The following is an 18,769-nucleotide window of genomic DNA, read 5'->3' on the forward strand; positions in this document are numbered from 1 at the left end:
CCAAACTTGTCTTGTCAGATCTAAACTCCAAAGACCAGCTAGCTACTGGATTTGAAGCACTTCAAGCTCATAAGCGCCCTTCTCCTAATCTTTTTTTTTTTTTTTCTTTTCCATTTCCATCCCTCTGAGTGAGACTGGCATCCTCTAAACCAGAAACCTGAGGCATCTTGTCTTTCCCCACATTCAGGCATCCTGGGACCCATTGTGTTCTACCTCTTTCAGAGCTCTTGGAGCCATCCTTCCTCCACATTTCCATGGCAACTGCTGTTCTGGTCAGGTCCTCACCCTTTCTCGCCTAGACTCATTCAATAACCTCTTCAGTGCTCCTTTAGGATCTGCTAATCCATCCTCCACGTGGCCACCTGTGGGCTTCTTTGAACACACACTTGCTTTCAGTAACTGTCCACTTCAAACTCATTAATCACTCCTCACACCCTGCGAGATTATCTCTTAAGGCCCTTCACGACATGCTCTTAGTTAAATCTCTCTTCTGCCTAGAGGAGAAAGATGGCTCTTAAGTTTGTGCTCTCTCTCTCTGTCAAATAAATAAATAAAATCTTAAAAAATAATAAAATATGATATTTTATTTATTTGACAGAGAGCTCATGCACAAGCAGGGGGAGCAGAAGAGGGAGAAGAGGCTCCCCGCTGAGCAGGAAGCCCTACTCAGGGCTCCAACCCAGGACCCTGGAATCATGACCTGGTCTGAAGGTAGCCACTTAACCAACTTGAGCCATTGAGCCACCCAGCCGCTGCTAAATTAAAAAAAAAAAAAATATATATATATATATATATTTTTTTTTAAAGATTTTATTTATTTATTTGACAGAGAGAGAGATCATAAGTAGGCAGAGAGTCAGGCAGAGAGAGAGAGAGGAAGCAGGCTCCCCGCTGAGCAAAGAGCCCGATGTGGGGCTCAATCCCAGGACACTGAGATCATGACCTGAGCCGAAGGCAGAAGCTTAATCCACTGAGCCACCCAGGCGCCCCAGTAAAATATATTTTTAAAAATTTTCTAGCTGGGGCGCCTGGGTGGCTCAGTGGGTTAAAGCCTCTGCCTTAGGCTCAGGTCACGATCCCAGGGGCTTGGGGAGCCTGCTTCCTCCTCTCTCTCTGCCCGCCTCTCTGCCTACTTGTGATCACAGGTAGGCAGAGAGGCGGGCAGAGAGAGAGGAAGGGAAGCAGGCTCCCTGCTGAGCAGAGAGCCTGACGCTGGGTGCTGGGTGGATCGCAGGACCCCGGGATCACCACCTGAGCCGAAAGCAGAGGCTCTAACCTACTGAGACACCCAGGCACCCCAAATAAATAAAATCTTAAAAAAAAAAAAAAAAAGAGTTTCTAACCATTCATTCTTGACTTTTTAAATTTACCTCCTCACAGTGCAGTAATAAACAGTGTGTGGGCTGGCACTTGCCTTCGATGGTATTTTGAATAGCATTGCTTTACAAGGCCCAACATAATCTGGCCCTGCTATTTTCTCATGTTTTCTCCTACTGTTCTTCCCTACCACCCCTGCTCACCCTGCTTCAGCCACACTGGCCTCCTTATTGCTTCCTTTAACACTCAGGATTTTTATGCTTGCCATTGTCTCTGCCTGAAATGCTATTCCTGCAGATATCCTCAAGCTCACTTTCCCAATTCACTCAGGAGATTGTTCAAATATCCCCATCAGAGAGACCTTCCTAACACTCCCATATAACATATCAATCCTCAACACTCTGTCCTCTTTCTCTTCACAAGCCTTATCATAGTTTGATATCTGTTTATTGTCTGCCCCTGACCCCCACTATCCAACTAGAATCTGAATTCCATATGAACAAGAACTTCTGTATTATTCCCAGTATATCCACAAGGTTTAGCGTAGTCCCTGGCATATAATCAGCACTTGAATGAATGAATGTCACCAGCTTCCATCACTGGGATCTCCAGCCCTACCTAATCAGCTATAATTCTCAGATCTGGCCATATACTTTCAGGTTTGAGCCTTTTAAAGTACCCATTTTTGCCTGGGAATGTCCTTCCTGAGGAAGTGATATTCACCTCTCAGACCCAGAATAAATGTCTCCTTTCCTGTACAACCTTCCAGAGGAGCTCATAGAGTAGATCCCTCCCATTCATTGAATCACAACTATCTTTTCTGTATACATCTCCCTTATTGGATTGAGAATTCCCTGAGGACATGGATGTTTTGGACTCATCTTTATGTATCAGTGTCCTAATACAGGGCCCAAGGTTGAGCAGAGGCTCCAGAACTTTGATGAAGAGCGCTCAAAGCTATTCAAATGTAAGTTGCTGCTTGAGGTCGTTAGTTCTCTGATACTGGAAATGTTCCCCTGGGCTGGATGAAGTCCTCTTGGGGATACTCCGAGGGGTTTCCTGCCTGGGGATGGCAATTTATCAGTCCCCGTGATTCTTTGAGTCTGTGGTCTGGTAATCCGTGTAACTTTCCCAACAATGTTATTTTGCATCCTCCATTCCTACCTGTGTGGTGCTGGACACTGGAGGCAGGCAGGCCAGAGGGCTGTGCTTATATCCGCCCCCTTCTCCATCCCTCTTCTAGGTCCTCTATGAGGCAGGTGTCTAGCTCTCTGATGCATATGGCTGCCTCCTCAATGTAAAGAAGGGACTCCTAGGGGTGCCTGGGTGGCTCAGGGTGTTGGGCCTCTGCCTTCAGCTCAGGTCATGATCCCAGGGTCCTGGGATTGAGCCCCGCATCAGGCTCTCTGCTCAGTGGGAGCCTGCTTCCTCGCCTCACTCTGCCTGCCTCTCTGCCTACTTGCAATCTCTCTCTGTCAAATAAATAAATAAAATCTTAAAAAAAAAAAAAAAAAAGAAGGGACTCCTAGAAGGAGCAGTACCTCTTGGCTGATGTCCTTGGTATCTGAGAAAATGTGGTTTGGAAGGCACATGTCATTACTTGCCCTGTGAGAGGTCTAAGATGTTGTGAAGTGTCTAAGCTATTATCCTATTTGCAAATTAAGGATCCAGCCAGAAACAATTATACACACAAGATATCTGGTTCAGAGACAGACTGTTTAATGACAGCATCTTGCAAACGTCCTCCATGCATAAATTCCCCTTTAGATGACACAGTGAAAGCCAGCGTACCTGTGTGTGCGGAGGGGCTTTACACAGCAGAAGAGAAGCCCTGAAATTACAAAATTCAGAACTTATGTGAGACAGGTGGTAGAGCTGTCCCTTCTCCATGGAGAGTTGGGGGAGAGAAAGAGAGAGAGAGAGAGAATAAGCATGAACTCTGAGTTTTATTACTTTTGAAAGGGGGAGCAGCTGGCTTTTGGGAAATGCACCAGAGAGGAAACATTCTGTATCTTCCTGGGCATGTTTACCATTCAAACAACCTTAACACGGGTGTAAGTAATCTCAGAAAGCCGGATTGCACAGAAACCCCCATTTCTCACACACAGCTCTAGACAGGAAACACTCCCTGCCTCTTCCACCCTTTAAGTTCTATTCTTAGGTTTCTAGGGGATTTGGATGAAGAAAGCTAAATATAATGGATTCCACAGCCAGCACTGTGCCCCAGCAGATCACAGACACCCATTAATTGAATGACACCTATCTCCTTGTTTCAGATTTTAATGAAGTTGGGGCAGAGGGTTGGTTGGTTAAGACGTCCGGATAAGGCTTCCCTGGAGGCAGGGCAGTCTGAGCCAATTCATTCGTCTCTCTCGTGGGCCCTAGGCGACGCCCCCCACCCTCTGAAGCACCGCTAAGGTTCCTGACATCCCCACCGCCAGGGCCGGATGCGCACAGGCTGGGACCACGCCAGACTTCATAGGGTCTTCTTGGTAGTTGGGGTCTTCAGGGTCCAGAAAGGGATTTCCATCCAGCGTCAGGTTACTCACCGTGGGCAGCTCTTCTGGCCGAGGCTTTTTGGTCAGCCTGTTGCACCTAAGATCAAGCTCGCTAAGCCTGGCCGGTAGTCCCTTAGGCACTTGCTCCAACCTGGCGAAGGACAAGTTGAGAGAGTTCAGTGTCCTCGGCCAGACACACACAGGAGCGCCTGGGGCGGTGGCGCGCAGCGAGTTGTGGCTGAGGTCTAGGCGCTGAGGTTGCACACCCGCCCGCACCATCGCCAAGCACACGCCATTGGGCGTCTGTATCCCGGCGTTCCGTAAAACTAGAGTCTGGAGGGCCGGGAACTTGTGCTGACAGAGAGCTGCAGTCAGTCCGTGCTCGCCCAGTCGGGGATTGTCGGACAGGTCTAAGGTGGTGAGGGCTAGGAAGGTGGGGAGTTGTGCGCAGGAAAAAGCAAGCGAGTGTGCTTGCGCAATGTTCAGTACCTTGAGGCCCGGCTTCAGCCACCGCTGCAGTTCGGTGAGCCAGGCACCTCCCGCCGTCCACGACACGTTCCGGAGAGTGAGGGTGGAGAGCGCAGGCCCAGTCGCTTCCAGAAGCGGCGGTGGCGTCCCGCCGGTTACCTCCAGGTCCTGGAGCGTTAGTTCCTTGATGCGGGAGTACACCAGCGCACGCAGGAAGGCGGCCAAGAGCACAGCTGGAACCTGCGCAGAGGCCACTGTGAGCCGCCGCAAGCGCAGAGCTTTCAGCACGTCAGCGTACTGCTTCGGGTCTGTGTCTGCGCCTTTTAGAAACTGTTCCAGGTTGTGGCCGCCCCCGTAGATCTCCACCTCGACGGCAGTTACACACTGGTAGGCGCTGGACCACTGGGGCTGCGGATCCGTGAAGTTGCAGAAGCAGCGGAAATCCTCGTCGTCCACTTCGCAGGGCTCTAGTACGACCTCAGAGACGCACAGCGTTGGCAGCAACAGCAGCAGCAAGCAGGGCGCGCGCACCTAAGGAAGAAAGCAGAGGTCAGGGCTGCCCCAGTCAGTGCCTGGGGTTCCTTGAGTAGTTCCCTTTGGGCCCCAAGACCGTACACTCACCATGGTCTATTGTTGCTCCGGGTCTCTGTGTCCTGGCGGGCTCAGGGAGGAGCTACTTTCCTGTACAGCCGCACCCACCTGTTTCTAGGCTTCACACACCTAGCTGTGCTCTTGGGCGGCCTGCGAGTTTATGTAACCGTGGGATATCACTCTGTTCTTTTCTCTGTGAACCCTAGTCACTCCCCACCTCTCTGCCACCCAACTACTCCATGCGGTACCCTTCTGGGAAGTTTTGCAATGAAGGATGTTGCCAGGACTGTAACAGGAAGGATCTTGTAGGGCATTTAGAGTGCAATGCCCCAGGCAATATCCTGATGAGTCAGATACCCCAGGCTTGTTTACTAGCTTTGGGGAAAGAAAAATCCCCAGTGCTTCAGGCCAGGACTCTCACCTCCCCCTGCCTTTATCCCACGGAATCAACTGGGGTAGTTTCTTTAACTTTTCCCTCGTCTGGGTTACTATTAACTTACCGACACCCAAATCCAATCCCCTGAATACCCTCGCAGGTTCAGCTGTTGCCCACGACAGCTTCCGGAGACTGAGGGTGGAGAGCGGAGCTAGATATTTTGTGGAGGAGATCTCAAACTTCCTCTGTTGACTCTAAGGAATAGCATTGAGGTTCAAGGGAAGGAAGTTGGTCTGAAGAACAACCCCTTCCTTTATGATTTGTTGTTGTTGTTGACTTGTTCTTTTTTAAACTTTGATTATTAAGAAAGTAAGAGCTTTGATTTTGGGGGCCGGGGGCGGGGAGCGTTTGGGTGGCTCAGTCGGTTCAGCGGCTGCCTTTGGCTCAGATCATGATCTCAGGATAGGGATTGAGCCCCATGTGGGGCTCCCTGCTCAGTGGGGAGACTGCTTCTCCCTCTCCTCCCGTTCCTGCTCTCTCCTCTCGCTATCTCTGTCTCTCTTTGTCAAATAATTTTTTTAAAAAATCTAAAAAAATAAAAGAAAGTAAGAGCTTTGTTTTTTTAAAGATTATTTCTTTATTTGAGAAAGAGAGGGTGGGGTGAGGAGCAGAGGAAGAGAGACAAGCAGACTCTTCGCTCAGCACCCAGCTTTTTGAGGGTCCCGATACCAGGATCCTGAGATAATGACCTTAGCTGAAACGAAGAGTGGGGCACTCAGCCGGCTGAGCCACTCAGATGCCCCAGCTTGGTTTCTATCTTACTTTTTAAAATATTTATGTATTCATTTCAGAAAGAGAGAGAGAGAGAGAGAGAGTGCTCCAGCAGGGGCTGGGGTGGGGGGCAGAGGGAGAGGCAGAAGCAGACTCTCTGCTGAGTGGGGAGCCCCACACAGGGCTCAATCCCATGACTCTGAGATCATGAAGACAAGGTGCCTAACTGACTGAACCACCCAGGTGCCCAGAAAATAATAGCTTTCTTAAAGAGGTCTTTAATAGAGACACATTGGCCAAATAGTTCCACTTCTTGCAGTTTCCATTTCCTTGCTCTGAAACTGAGAAACAGGTATTTCTTTTTTTTTTTTAATATTAAAATGATAATTATTTTTTTTAATTTTATTTTTTATAAACATATAATATATTTTTATCCCCAGGGGTACAGGTCTGTGAATCGCCAGGTTTACACACTTCACAGCACTCACCATAGCACATCCCCTCCCCAATGTCCATAACCCTACCCCCCCAACCCCCCTCCCCCCATCAACCCTCAGTTTGTTTTGTGAGATTAAGAGTCACTTATGGTTTGTCTCCCTCCCAATCCCATCTGAAACAGGTATTTCAAACCCAGATTTCCTCTTTGTGCCTAGCTCTCCACTGCCCTTCCCCCGCAACACAGTTCCTACATCCTGGGAGGAAAGGCTGGACCTATGTTGAATGAGGATTAATTAGTAACTCACCTGTTTTGCCAAAACAAAACAAAACAAAACAAAACAAAAACAAAAAAAAACCCAAACACCCACGTGTCCCAGAGGGTGAATAGGGGCTGTGCTTTCACAACCACCCTCACAGTTCTTCACCTGTAGATTCTGGGGTAAGAGCTATACTAAAAATGTTTGAATTCTCACTTCTCCCATTTTTTTAATAAATGGCTTTAACTTTGTCCATATTCCAAACAAGGAGGTTTCATTAGACCTCACTGCTCCCTGTGTATCTTGTTGGGCATGTCTTGATACCCTGAGCGGTGGCCTAAGACCAGCCAAGCCGGGTCACTGGAACATCCCTGAGGACCAAGAATGTGAGTTTATAGTTCAGTGTTAAATACACTGACTCTGTGGTCAGACAGCCAGGCTTGGAATCCCAGCACTACCACTGAGGTTTTAATACTTGGGCAAATTTCTGCGCCTCAGATTTCTGGGTTCCTGATTTATAACATGGAGATAATGGTAGTACTTGTCTGTGACTACAGAGCCACATCTATTAAGAATAGTCCTGATTTTTATGTTCTTCATCAGTGCCTCTGCATTCAGAAGACTCAGACCACTGAAGCCTGGCTCCTTAGCAAATCCCATCATTCTAAGGGAGGTACTTTGGATGATGGTTCCAAGCAAAGAGGGGCAATAATGGTTCTGCAAGGATCCCCAACTCACACCTTGATTCAACAAATACCTATCATTTGTCTACCAAATGTCAGGGCTGGTACAAAGCCCAGGGACACACACATGACCATTGCACCATCCCTCAAGTACTCTGGTAGGAGGGGGGAGGCAAACATAGATGCAGACTACAGTCCATAGGGAAGAGGACTCGCAGAGGAGAAACGAAAGACTTGGGGGAGCTGTGGAGAAAGGAACAGCTAGCTCTGTATTAGAGAGGACGTGGGGCTGTTTTTTACAGGGTTGACTGTGACGTTGGGAAGACAAGTACAAAAAAACTGGGTGGGCAGCTGTAACTGTCTGGGCAGATATTTTGCCGGGAGACTTGTCTTACCTTCTCCACCAGGGGAAATATGTAGGTGTTAGAAGCAGCCTGTCCCATGACAAAGGAGATAAAAGACTCAGACTCTATACCCAGCCAGTGCATGGTGCTCTGAGCAGTTGCTCAGTAAATGGCTGTCCCAGTGCTGGATGGATGCTGGGCCTGGAGAGATGTGGGGGCAGGATAATGGTCTGCAGATATTTAACTAGGTGATCTGTGGAAGAGATTAAATGCAATTTTTTATTTTATTTTTAAAGATTTTATTAATTATTTATTTGACAGAGATCACAAGTAGGCAGAGAGGCAGGCAGAGAGAGAGAGAAAGGGAAGCAGGCTCCCTGCTGAACAGAGAGCCTGATGTGGGGCTCGATTCCAGGACCCTGATATCACGACCTGAGCCAAAGGCAGAGGCTTTAACCCACTAAGCCACCCAGGTGGAAGGCACACACAGCCTTTAACCCACTGAGCCACCCAGGCGCTCCTAGAGGCAATTAAAAAAAAATTATTTATTTGACAGAGAGAGAGAGCACAAGCAGGAGAAGTGGCAGGCAGAGGGGGAAGCAGGCTCCACACTGAGCAGGGAACCTGATGTGGGGACTCGTTTCCAGGACCTTGGGATCACGACCTGAGCCGAAGGCAGATGTTTAACTGGCTGAGCCACCCAGGAGTCCCAGATTTTTTTTTTTTTAAAGATTTTATTTATTTATTTATTTGACAGAGAGAGATCACAAGTAGATGGAGAGGAAGGCAGAGAGAGAGAGAGAGAGGGAAGCAGGCTTTCGCTGAGCAGAGAACCCGATGCGGGACTCGATCCCAGGACCCTGAGATCATGACCTGAGCCGAAGGCAGCGGCTTAACCCACTGAGCCACCCAGGCGTCCCAGATTAAAGGTGATTAACTCCAAGAGGTGGAATTAAATTCTAGGAAAGAAAGTTGGTTTGAAAGTGCCAAATCCTAACCACAGACTACCAGAGGAAGTTGATTTGAGAACAGTTCCCTTTCTTGGATTTGTTCTTACTCATATATTTCCCTAAATAATAGCTTTCTAAAAATTAGAGACCTCCAATAAAAATTCCTTTTTTTTTTTTTTAAAGATTTTACTTTATTTATTTGAGAGAGAGAGAGAGCACAAGCAGGGGGAGTGGAAGAGGGAGAAGCAGGCTCCTTGCTAGCAGGGAGCCTGATGTGGGGCTCCATCCCAGGACCTGAGCCGAAGAGAAATGCTTAACCGTCTGAGCCACCCAGGCACCCCCTCCAATAAAAATGCTTAACTGCTACCAGGACTCCACTCTCTTGGAGCTGTGAATGGGATTTGGGGAGGACAACATCAAACAGTAACTTCACGACAGTAAAAATGGTTATGAAGTGTATGGTGCTATAGGCTCTTATGACAGGGACAGAGGTCCAGTAGTTCTGAGTAGCGGACATTGGAATTGAGATCTTGAGGGACAGAGGCCCAGTAGTTCTGAGTAGGGGACATTGGAATTGAGATCTTGAGGGCGGTGTTAATTAAGGGAAGGGTGCTGGTTTGGGGGAGGGGGAGGTGTTCAGGCAGAGATAGGGCTCTGTAGGCAGGGCAACAGCCTGGCCAAAAGCCTGGAGGAGGAAAAGAGGAGGGCTTGTTTTAGGGAACAAAGAAGATCCCAGGAGAGATGAATTAGGCGAGGTGCCCCTCCAGTGAAGACTGGAGAGGTATGCAGTGATTAGACCGTGTTAAGTTTACTTTGCCACAATTCAGATTTCGAAGGTAAGGAACATGGTTTTTTAATTCACCAGTGTTTCCCCAATACGTAGTAGTTAGTGGTGCTCCAAATCTGGTTTAAGGATTACTTTATCCCCAAAATAATGTGATTCACTTTTACGCAGAACAGTGAAATAATTATATTTGTCTCATTTTCTTCATACGCGCATAATGGGGTTAATTGTCGTGGAGAACATTCAGTAAGGTGATGCCAATCCAGTGTTCATCAGTGGGAGCTGAGGTTTTTGGTGAAATATTCCTAAAACTCGGGATAGTTTTGAATGTCCGTCTATAGTGTGTTAGGTTGGGCGCCTGGGTGGCTCAGTGGGGTAGGGATTCTGCCTTCGGCTTGGGTCGTGGTCCCGGGGTCCTGGGATCAAGCTCCGCGTCGGGCTCTCTGCTCCGCGGGGAGCCTGCTTCCTCCTCTCTCTCTGCCTGCCTCTCGGCCTACTTGTGATCTCTGTCAAATAGATAAATAAAATCTTAAAAAAAAAAATCTTTAGAGTGTGTTAGTTTTGGGGAGGTTGTATTTGTTGAGCGGAAGGTGAGGCACTGCACTCCGGATGGAGGTTGAATTTCTTTCCTGGAATTGGGAAAGAGAACTGGGAGGGAGTAAAACCAACCGCAGGCGGAGCGCGTGCTGCTGAGTCTTGCCTAAGCTCTTCGCTGCCCAAGTCCTACCCCGCCTCTAGCTTTCGCCCCGCCCCTCCCTGACCCTTGCCCCACCCCATCTACTCTCTCTTCGCCCCGCCTCTCCTTTGGTCTGCCTGCCACCATTTTGCACTGTGCTCCGCCCACTCACTCCTCCTCTTCCGCCCTGCGCTGCCGCTGCGCCGTCGATGCGGTCTTCTAGGTTTGGGGCTGGTATCCTGTTTCTGGGCTCCCTGCGAATTTTCTCCAGCTCAGCCATGTGGAGAGGACGGCAGGGCCGCCTCAGGCCGGTGGGCTGCGTAGTGGAGGAGCTACGGTGCCGGCGCCGGGAGCGGGAGGCAGGTGCGGGAGGGCAAGGAAGACGGGAAGATACCGGCGGGGGTACCGTAGCTCCTCCACTACGGAGGAGTGCTGTGGTATGGCGGGTGGTATGGCAATCGGGGATAGATGAGGAGGCCCCCGGGTGGCAGACGGGGGTCCTAGATGTCCCTCCTACGTTCAGCCGGCTCCTTTGCCCTCAGCATTACGGAAGGCGCGGAGGGAGCAGCAGCTGGTCAGTAAGAGGCTGCTGAGAGACGACGTCCTGGAGGAATCCGAAGGGGAATGTGTGGCCATGATCCTCGGGGAAGCTGAGGTGAGGGGACCGGGTGCTTGGTGAGTTCTGCCCCCACTGGCGCCAAATTCCTTTTGAGCTCGTCCCCAAACCTGAACGCGGCCCCTTCAGTACCTCCATCCATCCAGTGGGCCACGCCAGAAACTGGGAAATCATCCTTGAGAACTGTGTCCCTCATCCGCACATCAGTACATCAAGTCCTGGGCGTTTTTCATCTCTTAAAGAGCTCTGGCGTCTTCAAGGTGGTCAGCATCGCAGCTACTACCATCCTCTTCTCTGTATACACACAGTAGCCTTCTAACAGATCATTTGCATCTGTGCTTGCTGCCTTGAAGTTCATTCTCCATACATCAGTCAGATGTGTCTCTCACAAATCCAAAATTTGGGGCGCCTGCGTGTCTTAGTGGGTTAAGTGTCTCGGACTGGAGTTCCGCTCAGGTTGAGCTCTTGGTGAGATTGAGCGCCCCCGCCCAACTCTTGGGCTCTGTGCTCAGCGTGGAGTCTGCGTGAGATTCTCTGTCCCTCCCTTTCTGTCGCTCTTCTGTGCGGGCTTTCTCTCTTTGTCTCTCAAATAAATACATCTTTGGGGCATCTGGATGGCCTAGTCGGTTAGAGGTCTGCATTTAGCTGGGGTCATGATCCTAGGATCCAGTCCTGTATTTGGTTCCCTGCTCAGCAGGGAGCCTGCTTTTCCCTATCACTCTGCTACACCCCCTTCTTTTTTTTTTTTTTTTTAAGATTTTATTTATCCATTTGACAGAGAGAGAGAGAGAGAGAGATCACAAGGAGGCAGAGAGGCAGGCAGAGAGAGAGGAGGAAGCAGGCTCCCCGCTGAGCAGAGAGCCCGATGAGGGGCTCGATCCCAGGACCCTGGGACCATGACCTGAGCCGAAGGCAGAGGCTTTAACCCACCGAGCCACCCAGGTGCCCCTGCTACACCCCCTTCTTGTGCTCTCTCTGAAATAAATAAAATCTTAAAAAGAAGATCTTTAAAAAAATAAAAATTAAAAATCCTTCCTTCCTAGATGAATGGTCTAACGTTTGCCTAGCTCCAACCTTGCCAGTTTACTCATCTTAGCTAAAATTCTCCCTTTTCAGTTTTTTGAAAGAATATGCTAGGGTCTTTCTTGTCGCAAGGCCTTTACATTTGCTACATCTAAAAATGGGTCCTTTTTAGTATTCTGTCTTGACAGCCTGTTTGCAGAATATTAATCATACTAATTGTTTGTTTATCGTTTCTCCAACTAGACTTTAAATCCTTGGGAACCTAAACCCTGTCTTATTTGTTGTCATTGAAAACTCAGATGCCCTATAGTATCTGGCATATAGTAGATGGTAATTATTTATTGACTAAGTGAATGAAATGGTTAGTTTTAGCTGATTTATTCATTTAAGCATTGGGCATCCCCTTTGTTTATATTGTCTATGGTTACATATGTTGTTTACAAAAGCACTAATGTCTATGTTATACCATTGGTTTGTTGGTTCATTGTGTGCTTACTTCATGCCAGGACACTGTGCTGGGGACTGAAGTGCACAAAGATGAGGAGAGTCCTTTTCTTTGTGGTACTTGCAGCAGCCCAGTGAAGAAGACAGGAATGTTACCACCTGTCATGAAGGAAACATGAGGCACAATAGAAACCCTTAAGTCTGTGAAAGGAAGCTAGAAAGAGGGACAGAAATCTGAAGGGAGTGGAGGACCTGGGGATGATATCCCAGGCAGAAGGAATAGATCATGCAAAAGCTTGGAAACATTAAAAAACAAGTCATGTTATGCTGGGTGCTGTTGGAGTATAGGTTGCATGGGGAGAATGGCTAGAGGGATAAGTTGTGCCAGACTGAAAGATTTAAATGTTATCCTTGAAATAACTCTGTAAGAAGGCAGGGAATAACGTTATTCCCATTTTTCAGGTGAAAAATTGAGGTTTAGGTTCCTTATAAAGTAAGTGACAGGGCTGGTATTAAACCCAGTTCTGATTACTCCTTTTGTCTACTCTACTGCAAGATTGATGCTTATTAGCCATATTGGCCTGAATGACAAGTTCTAGGGATGCTGCAGCATTAGAGTGCTCACAGGTGAGGTGGACAGAGTAGGATTCATGCTTGCTTTCTGGCAACTTTGTTTCCATCACTCCTCTTCCTACCCTGCACTCCAGATCCAGCAGTTCCTCCAGTTAGCACACAGGGGGACAGATGAAAAGCAGAGAGAGCGAGCTCTGGTCAGCCTTCGTCGAGGCTTGCAGCACCCTCAGACGCAGCAAACCTTCATCTGGTCAGTATGGGTGGTGAGTGGGGCCCGGGCCTCTGAGGGATGGACAGGAGTGTGGAGGGGATGGGGCACAGGCTGAGCAGAGCTCTGGTACTCACTCATGTAGGCTGGAGGGCAGCATGCGGACCCTGGTTGGGCTTCTGACCAGCAACCGAGCCCTGTTGCAGCTAGAGGCCGCTCGGTGCCTTCATGAGCTCTCTCATTCCGAGCAGTCTGCGGTGGCTGAGGCCTGCCTGCCAGCCACTTCCTACCTTCTCACCTACCTCTCCGGTCACAGCTCAGACTTTATAGTAAGCCCTCTCCCTTCCTACCTTGTTCTTGACTTGGATTTAAATACTGTGCTTTTGGGTTTAGTTTGAGCTGCCACATAGGGGGAAGAAGAAAATTTGTTTCCCCTGATGTCCATAGCCATATATATGCCCATCACCTTCCACTCCCTTTTACCCAGAGCCTCAAAGGGAAGACTTCATCCTCTGCTCTCCCACCCCCACCCTAGCCTGAGACAGGCCATGCCCCGTGCTTTTGTTGTCCCACTCTCAGGAGCTCTGTCTGTATACACTGGGTAACCTGATTGTGGAGAGTGAGGCTGTGAGAAGGCGGCTCCTGCCACAGGGCATTGTTCCTGCTTTGGCTGCCTGCATCCAGGTGAGCATCCATCTGCTTTTTCCCTCCTTGGGCAGCCTTCCCCTGTCTTGTCCCTACATGGCCCCCTGCTTTGTTTAGGCAGCTCCAGCCTCTGCCCTGTGCTAAGGGATTGAAAGTCACAGGAAATCTTATGACCCAGCTTCCAGAGTCAGATCTCTACCCTGTCTACTTCTAGTCTCCCCATCTGACTGTGCTGGAAGCCCTTGGATATGCCTTGTCCCAGCTTCTGCAAGCTAAGGAAGCTCCAGAGATGATCATCCCGTAAGTAAAATTTTATCTCCAGATGTGGAGGCACGTGTGACCTACTTGGTGATGTAGCCCCGGGACACCAGATTGAGTCTTATTTCTGAAACCGGTGCACATTTTAGCTCTGTGTCTGGCTGGGAAGAGGTTTGGATTTGGATACTTTCCCACCTGCTGTTAGTGTTTGGGAAGAATGACTGGCATCTTGCCTTCTGTGGTTCCAACTCAAAACTCTCCTGTTGGCAGTTCCGTCTTAGGCTCCACTCTCCCCCAGCATATCCTACAACTGTTGCAACCTGGACCAAAGCTAAACCCTGGGGTTGCTGTGGAGTTTGCCTGGTGCCTGCACTACATCATCTGCAGGTAACACAGACCATTTGCAAAAGTGCCACAGACTTGCCCTGGGGCTCCTTTCCAGACCCTCGGGTTTTTGAACTTTGGTTTCTAGAATTGCAGTGAGTTTTCTTCCTCCTGTGGTCTTCTCTGCTTGGACCCCAGGAAACCCATCACTCTAGGCCATTTGCCATCCTCAAGGTGGGATTGACTGAGTACTTGCTTTTTATTGCCTAGCCAGGTCAACAATGCCCTGCTTATCTCCCAAGGGGGTCTATCCACTCTGGGGCTGCTGCTATTGGACGTGGCTGGGGCTGTCCAGAGAACTGAGGATGCAGGACTGGAGTTGGTAGGTGAAGAGGACAGGTCAAGATCTGGGCTACATTTCTTCCTACTTTGCTACCTACTATGTAGGTAACCCCTTCCCCCTTACGCTGTACTCCCAACTTGTCTTTGCAGCTGGTATGCCCTGTACTTCGGTGTCTAAGCAACTTGCTAACAGAAGCAGCAGTGGAGGTTGTGGGAGGGCCAAATCAGCTTGAAGATGAGCGTGTGGTGGCCGCCTTATATATCCTTCTGCAGTTCTTCGTCCAGAAACAGCCCAGCCTGCTTCCTGAGTGCCTTTGGCTCCTCAACAACCTTACTGGTATGTACTGTAATGTGCCTCGGCCTAGACCTTTAGATTCTGGGAATGTTTCCTCATTGCCTGGGCTGAGGTGGGTAGGACTGGAGGCGGGTTGCAGATTCAGGTCCCTGTTTGAGGGACTTTACCTTGACATTTTCCCTTCCAGCAAATAGTCCTAGTTTCTGTACCTCCTTGCTCTCCATGGATCTGATCAAGCCACTTTTGCAGTTGTTGCCGGTTTCTAATGTGGTGAGCGTATTGGTAGGTATTGGAGTCACTTAAGTCCTGGATCTTATGGCCAAAGTAAAAACACTGGGAGCAGGCCTTTGCACTCAGAAGTACCCTTACCTGAGGACTGGCAGGTGGTGTGGTGTGGAGGGCTTCAGGGCCAAACCAGTCAGGTGTGAATCCCTAACCTGTTTTTTTTTTGGATTTTTATTTATTTACTTGACAGACAGAGATCACAAGTAGGCAGAGAAGCAGGCAGAGAGAGAGGAAGGGAAGCAGGCTTCCCACTGAGCAGAGAACCCCACGTGGGGCTCTATCACAGGACTCTGGGATCATGACCTGAGTCGAAGACAGAGGCTTTAACCCACTGAGCCACCCAGGTGCCCCTCCCTAACCTGTTTTACTAGTTACTAACCTTGGGCAGATCAGCTTACCACCTTGAACTTTAGTTTTCTTGTGTGTAATGTGAGAATAGCAGTGCTACCTGAGGCAGCTGTGAGGATTACAAAACATGCGTGTGCTTGGCATGGTGCCTGACCACATGATCAGCACTCCATATATTTTAGCTCTATGATTAGTCTTTAGTTTTCATCCTTTGTGGGGACTGTGTATACATGTCTCTCTGTAGGTGCTCACAGTTCTGTGCAACGTGGCAGAGAAGGGTCCTGCTTATTGCCAACATCTATGGCCAGGGCCCTTGCTCCCCTGCTTGATGGGCACACTGGCCTCCTCTGACACTGAAGTAGTAGGCCAGAGTTTAGAGCTCCTGCATCTGCTGTTCCTCTATCAGCCAGAGGTGAGTTTTGGCCCTGGTACCCCTATTCTGAGGCCTGTAGTCTGACCATGGCCCCTTTCCCTTTCCATCCTATCTATAGCCACTTTTCTGGGCCTGGCAAGCCTATGTGGACTCCAGTTCAGAACTTGCAGCCTCTGGTTGGGAAGGCACTCTTCCAAATAGAGGTGGGCTAACCTGTAAGGCTGTGGGAATCTAGTGTTGGGGCACAGGAACTCGGGTGATGAATCCTTTTCCCTGCCCTCAGGCTGTGGAGGCATTTCTGCAGCATTCAGGGCTTCAGGTCCTAGAAAAGCATCAGGAAGAGGCACAGCTCCAGGATCGTGTGCATGCTCTCCAGAAGACCGCTCTTCACAGGTGACCTGGCTTCTCGATATCACTCATTCAACTCATCGCCTCCCCCCCTCCTCTCAATTTCCTTGCCCCTGGATCCCCTTTTGAGGATTTAGAACCATAATGACATCTCATATTCTCTGCTCCTGTGTCCAGGACAGAATAAAGCTTTATTTTTATAGTAAACTGCTTTGCCTCAGTGGTTGCGTGATAAGGGGTAGAGGGTAAAATGAGGGTAAGAACATGCAGAGATGGCGTTTTCAGCACAAGCTTTATACAGAACAGAACACTTTTTTCACATTGTACTCAGTCCACATTGTACTCAGAGCCCAAACTGTGGGGCTGTTGCTCTTAATCAGTGGAGGCTTCAGGCTTTGCCACTTAGCACATTCTCCACGGCTCTGGTTACCTGATCAGCACTGAAGTTGTTCAAAGAGACATTCTTCTCTTGTGCAAATGCTGGGGAGAGAGAATAGAGGCTAAATATCTAGTATATACTGTGGGACTACCAAAATATTAATAAAAGTCTTTGTCTTCAACTTACAGTCTTGTTAGGGTGAGAAAAGTATTACAGAGATATGACCAAGGTGTATTTGGGATGTCTAGAGTTTATCCAGGAAGCCCAGGTCCAACTAGAATTTTGGCTGATTCTGGGTGGCCCACCATGGGAAGGAAGCTATTTCAAGGCAGTTTTTAGGGGCCTGGTAAGGTATTTATTATTAGCCACAACAGTGCTTTGCCTGGGCCTAGCCTTGGCTGGATGCCAATTCTTTGCCAGTCCTAGTATAAAACACTAAAGTAATTTGCATCCATCTCCCCTAGTCTACGGGCTTTTTTCTCCTCCAAACAATTTTTTTTTTTTAAAGATTTTATTTATTTAGTTGACAGAGAGAGATCACAAGCAGGCAGAGAGGCAGGTAGAGAGAGAGGAGGAAGCAGGCTCCCCGCTGAGCAGAGAGCCCGACGTGGGGCTAGATCCCAGGACCCTGAGATCATGACCTGAGCTGAAGGCAGAGGCTTAACCCACTGAGCCACCCAGGCGCCCCAGCTCCAAACAATTTTTAACATATATTGCAGTTATCCACCGTTAGAATCAGTTAACCTTAGGTATGACTTATTTTCTCGTGGCCCCGACATTCCTAGAGGAAGGCCTACTATGTGTCAAGCAACATGTCCATAATTTCCAGGTTGTGGTAAACTTAAGAATATGATAAAAAGGAGCTAATCATAATATTATATGATTTGCTAGGGAATGCCTTATTAAGGAGGTGATAAATAATTTCAGACCTGAATAATAACATGAATTCTAACGAGCTAGCCATGAAAATCTGGTAGAAGTTCATCCTAGAAAGGGGGGACAGGTGTAAAGGCTAAACGCTATTGTATCCTAGCTATGTAATCTTAGGTATGTTTCATAAAAAAATTTTTTTTTGGTAAGCTCTATGCCCAACATAGGGCTTAGCTTAACTCCTGACTCAGAGATCAAGAGTCCTATGCTCTACTTACTGAACCAACACCTGGCCCTTTGGTAAAATTTTTGACTCACTCATCGTTCTAACCTCTACAGTAAGAAAAGAAGAATCCAAAAAAAAAAAAAAAAGAAAAGAAGAATCCACCCCCTCATATAATTAATGAAGATTAAATGAGATTTAGACAAGGAAGTACTCAACGCAGACCTTAACATTAACCTTAACATCAACAGAGCATATGCTTGTATTACTGAGATTCTCACACTACCTGAAACGGCACTGACCACACGTCATGTGTAAGGACCCACTTCGATGGGAATTAATGAGCATCGCTTCCCAATATGAACCCCGTTTCGAATTACGAAACCAACAGCTCCTGGTCCCTATGCAGGACAGGACCCGCCTCCATTTTGGTATTACTCGAGACACCAGCATTCTACAGCCCCACGAATGTAGGTTTATCTGAAACAACGTCAAAAGCAAGGCCGAAGTCCGAGTTCCAAGATCCCTACAGGTTTCTGTGTGACCCTGGATGACCTTCTCTTCTCCAACCCTTGTTCTCCTATCGGGGTCCCAAACTGCCCGCTTCCCCGCTCACCGTAGCGGGCCCATAGTTTGGGCTGCACATCAGAACACTCGCGGATTAGGATGGGCAGACCGGGGTTCGCCTTCTTCAGCTCCACATAGTGTTTCTCGATGAATTCCCTATTGAGGGGGAGAGAAAGCCGTGCGTGCTGTCTACGCGCGGGACTCCCCAAACATCCGGGAGCTAGAGGTCATGACCTGGGCGCCCCGAAGCCTACCGGCTCACCATCTTGCACCTCACCTGACGCCCTGGCTTCCGGGTGAGCGCTGGCACAAGTGGAGGCGAATCTCACGGAGGCCAAGTTTGGCCCCAATCCCGCGACTCGCTGCTGCAGCCGCCATCTCCCCTAGTGCCTAACTCTCCGCCCTTGGACTTCCGGTCAAGTTTTCCAATCTGACCAATCGCGGCCCTGCTAGTTCCCGCGATAGTTAGATGTCGTACGTGGGGGCGGGGTAAAG

The 18,769-nt window shown here is 48.8% G+C and overlaps 3 protein-coding genes across 7 annotated transcripts; 1 reads left to right on the forward strand and 2 right to left on the reverse strand.

The window, feature by feature from the left end:
• Nucleotides 1-3,014: 3,014 nt before the first annotated feature.
• CD14 (CD14 molecule) lies at nucleotides 3,015-5,480 on the reverse strand. 2 transcript variants are annotated; one of them, XM_047731364.1, is made up of 3 exons: nucleotides 5,375-5,480; nucleotides 4,905-5,024; nucleotides 3,015-4,814 (listed from the first exon to the last, which is right to left on the reverse strand). In XM_047731364.1, exons 2-3 carry the CDS (start codon nucleotides 4,905-4,907, stop codon nucleotides 3,699-3,701), a joined length of 1,119 nt encoding a protein of 372 aa, XP_047587320.1. In that variant the 5' UTR covers nucleotides 4,908-5,024; nucleotides 5,375-5,480; the 3' UTR covers nucleotides 3,015-3,698. The 2 variants fall into 2 exon arrangements, with proteins under 2 accessions (XP_047587320.1, XP_047587319.1); XM_047731363.1 differs by lacking the exon at nucleotides 5,375-5,480 and having other exon boundaries at nucleotides 4,905-5,336.
• A 4,796-nt stretch (nucleotides 5,481-10,276) lies between these two features.
• Nucleotides 10,277-16,442, forward strand: TMCO6 (transmembrane and coiled-coil domains 6). 4 transcript variants are annotated; one of them, XR_007127512.1, is made up of 12 exons: nucleotides 10,277-10,516; nucleotides 10,696-10,808; nucleotides 12,944-13,059; nucleotides 13,163-13,346; nucleotides 13,597-13,701; nucleotides 13,877-13,962; nucleotides 14,191-14,307; nucleotides 14,515-14,626; nucleotides 14,737-14,923; nucleotides 15,069-15,163; nucleotides 15,759-16,090; nucleotides 16,171-16,442. XR_007127512.1 is itself a non-coding variant. In XM_047730498.1 (12 exons), exons 1-12 carry the CDS (start codon nucleotides 10,363-10,365, stop codon nucleotides 16,282-16,284), a joined length of 1,551 nt encoding a protein of 516 aa, XP_047586454.1. In that variant the 5' UTR covers nucleotides 10,281-10,362; the 3' UTR covers nucleotides 16,285-16,442. The 4 variants fall into 4 exon arrangements, 3 of the variants coding, with proteins under 3 accessions (XP_047586454.1, XP_047586455.1, XP_047586457.1); XM_047730498.1 differs by having other exon boundaries at nucleotides 10,281-10,516; nucleotides 15,759-15,926; XM_047730499.1 differs by having other exon boundaries at nucleotides 10,359-10,464; nucleotides 15,759-15,926.
• Nucleotides 16,443-16,508: 66 nt separating this feature from the next.
• Nucleotides 16,509-18,733, reverse strand: NDUFA2 (NADH:ubiquinone oxidoreductase subunit A2). The gene is made up of 3 exons (XM_047730511.1): nucleotides 18,552-18,733; nucleotides 18,324-18,430; nucleotides 16,509-16,715 (listed from the first exon to the last, which is right to left on the reverse strand). Exons 1-3 carry the CDS (start codon nucleotides 18,650-18,652, stop codon nucleotides 16,624-16,626), a joined length of 300 nt encoding a protein of 99 aa, XP_047586467.1. The 5' UTR covers nucleotides 18,653-18,733; the 3' UTR covers nucleotides 16,509-16,623.
• Between the last annotated feature and the right edge of the window lie 36 nt (nucleotides 18,734-18,769).

The sequence above is a fragment of the Lutra lutra genome, chromosome 5 (genome assembly GCF_902655055.1).
Source record: "Lutra lutra chromosome 5, mLutLut1.2, whole genome shotgun sequence".
Lineage (NCBI taxonomy): Eukaryota > Metazoa > Chordata > Mammalia > Carnivora > Mustelidae > Lutra > Lutra lutra.

Bases quoted from the DNA above. Each gene is read 5' to 3' on its own strand.
- TMCO6 (XM_047730498.1), top strand. From the start codon at position 10,363: ATGCGGTCTTCTAGGTTTGGGGCTGGTATCCTGTTTCTGGGCTCCCTG. The intron at 10,517-10,695 runs GTGCGGGAGGGC...CTTTGCCCTCAG, and splicing joins GCGCCGGGAGCGGGAGGCAG to CATTACGGAAGGCGCGGAGG. The intron at 13,347-13,596 runs GTAAGCCCTCTC...TCCCACTCTCAG, and splicing joins GTCACAGCTCAGACTTTATA to GAGCTCTGTCTGTATACACT.
- NDUFA2 (XM_047730511.1), bottom strand. From the start codon at position 18,652: ATGGCGGCTGCAGCAGCGAGTCGCGGGATTGGGGCCAAACTTGGCCTC. The intron at 18,431-18,551 runs GTGAGGTGCAAG...CCCCCTCAATAG, and splicing joins CCCGGAAGCCAGGGCGTCAG to GGAATTCATCGAGAAACACT. The intron at 16,716-18,323 runs GTGAGCGGGGAA...CTCTCTCCCCAG, and splicing joins CAAACTATGGGCCCGCTACG to CATTTGCACAAGAGAAGAAT.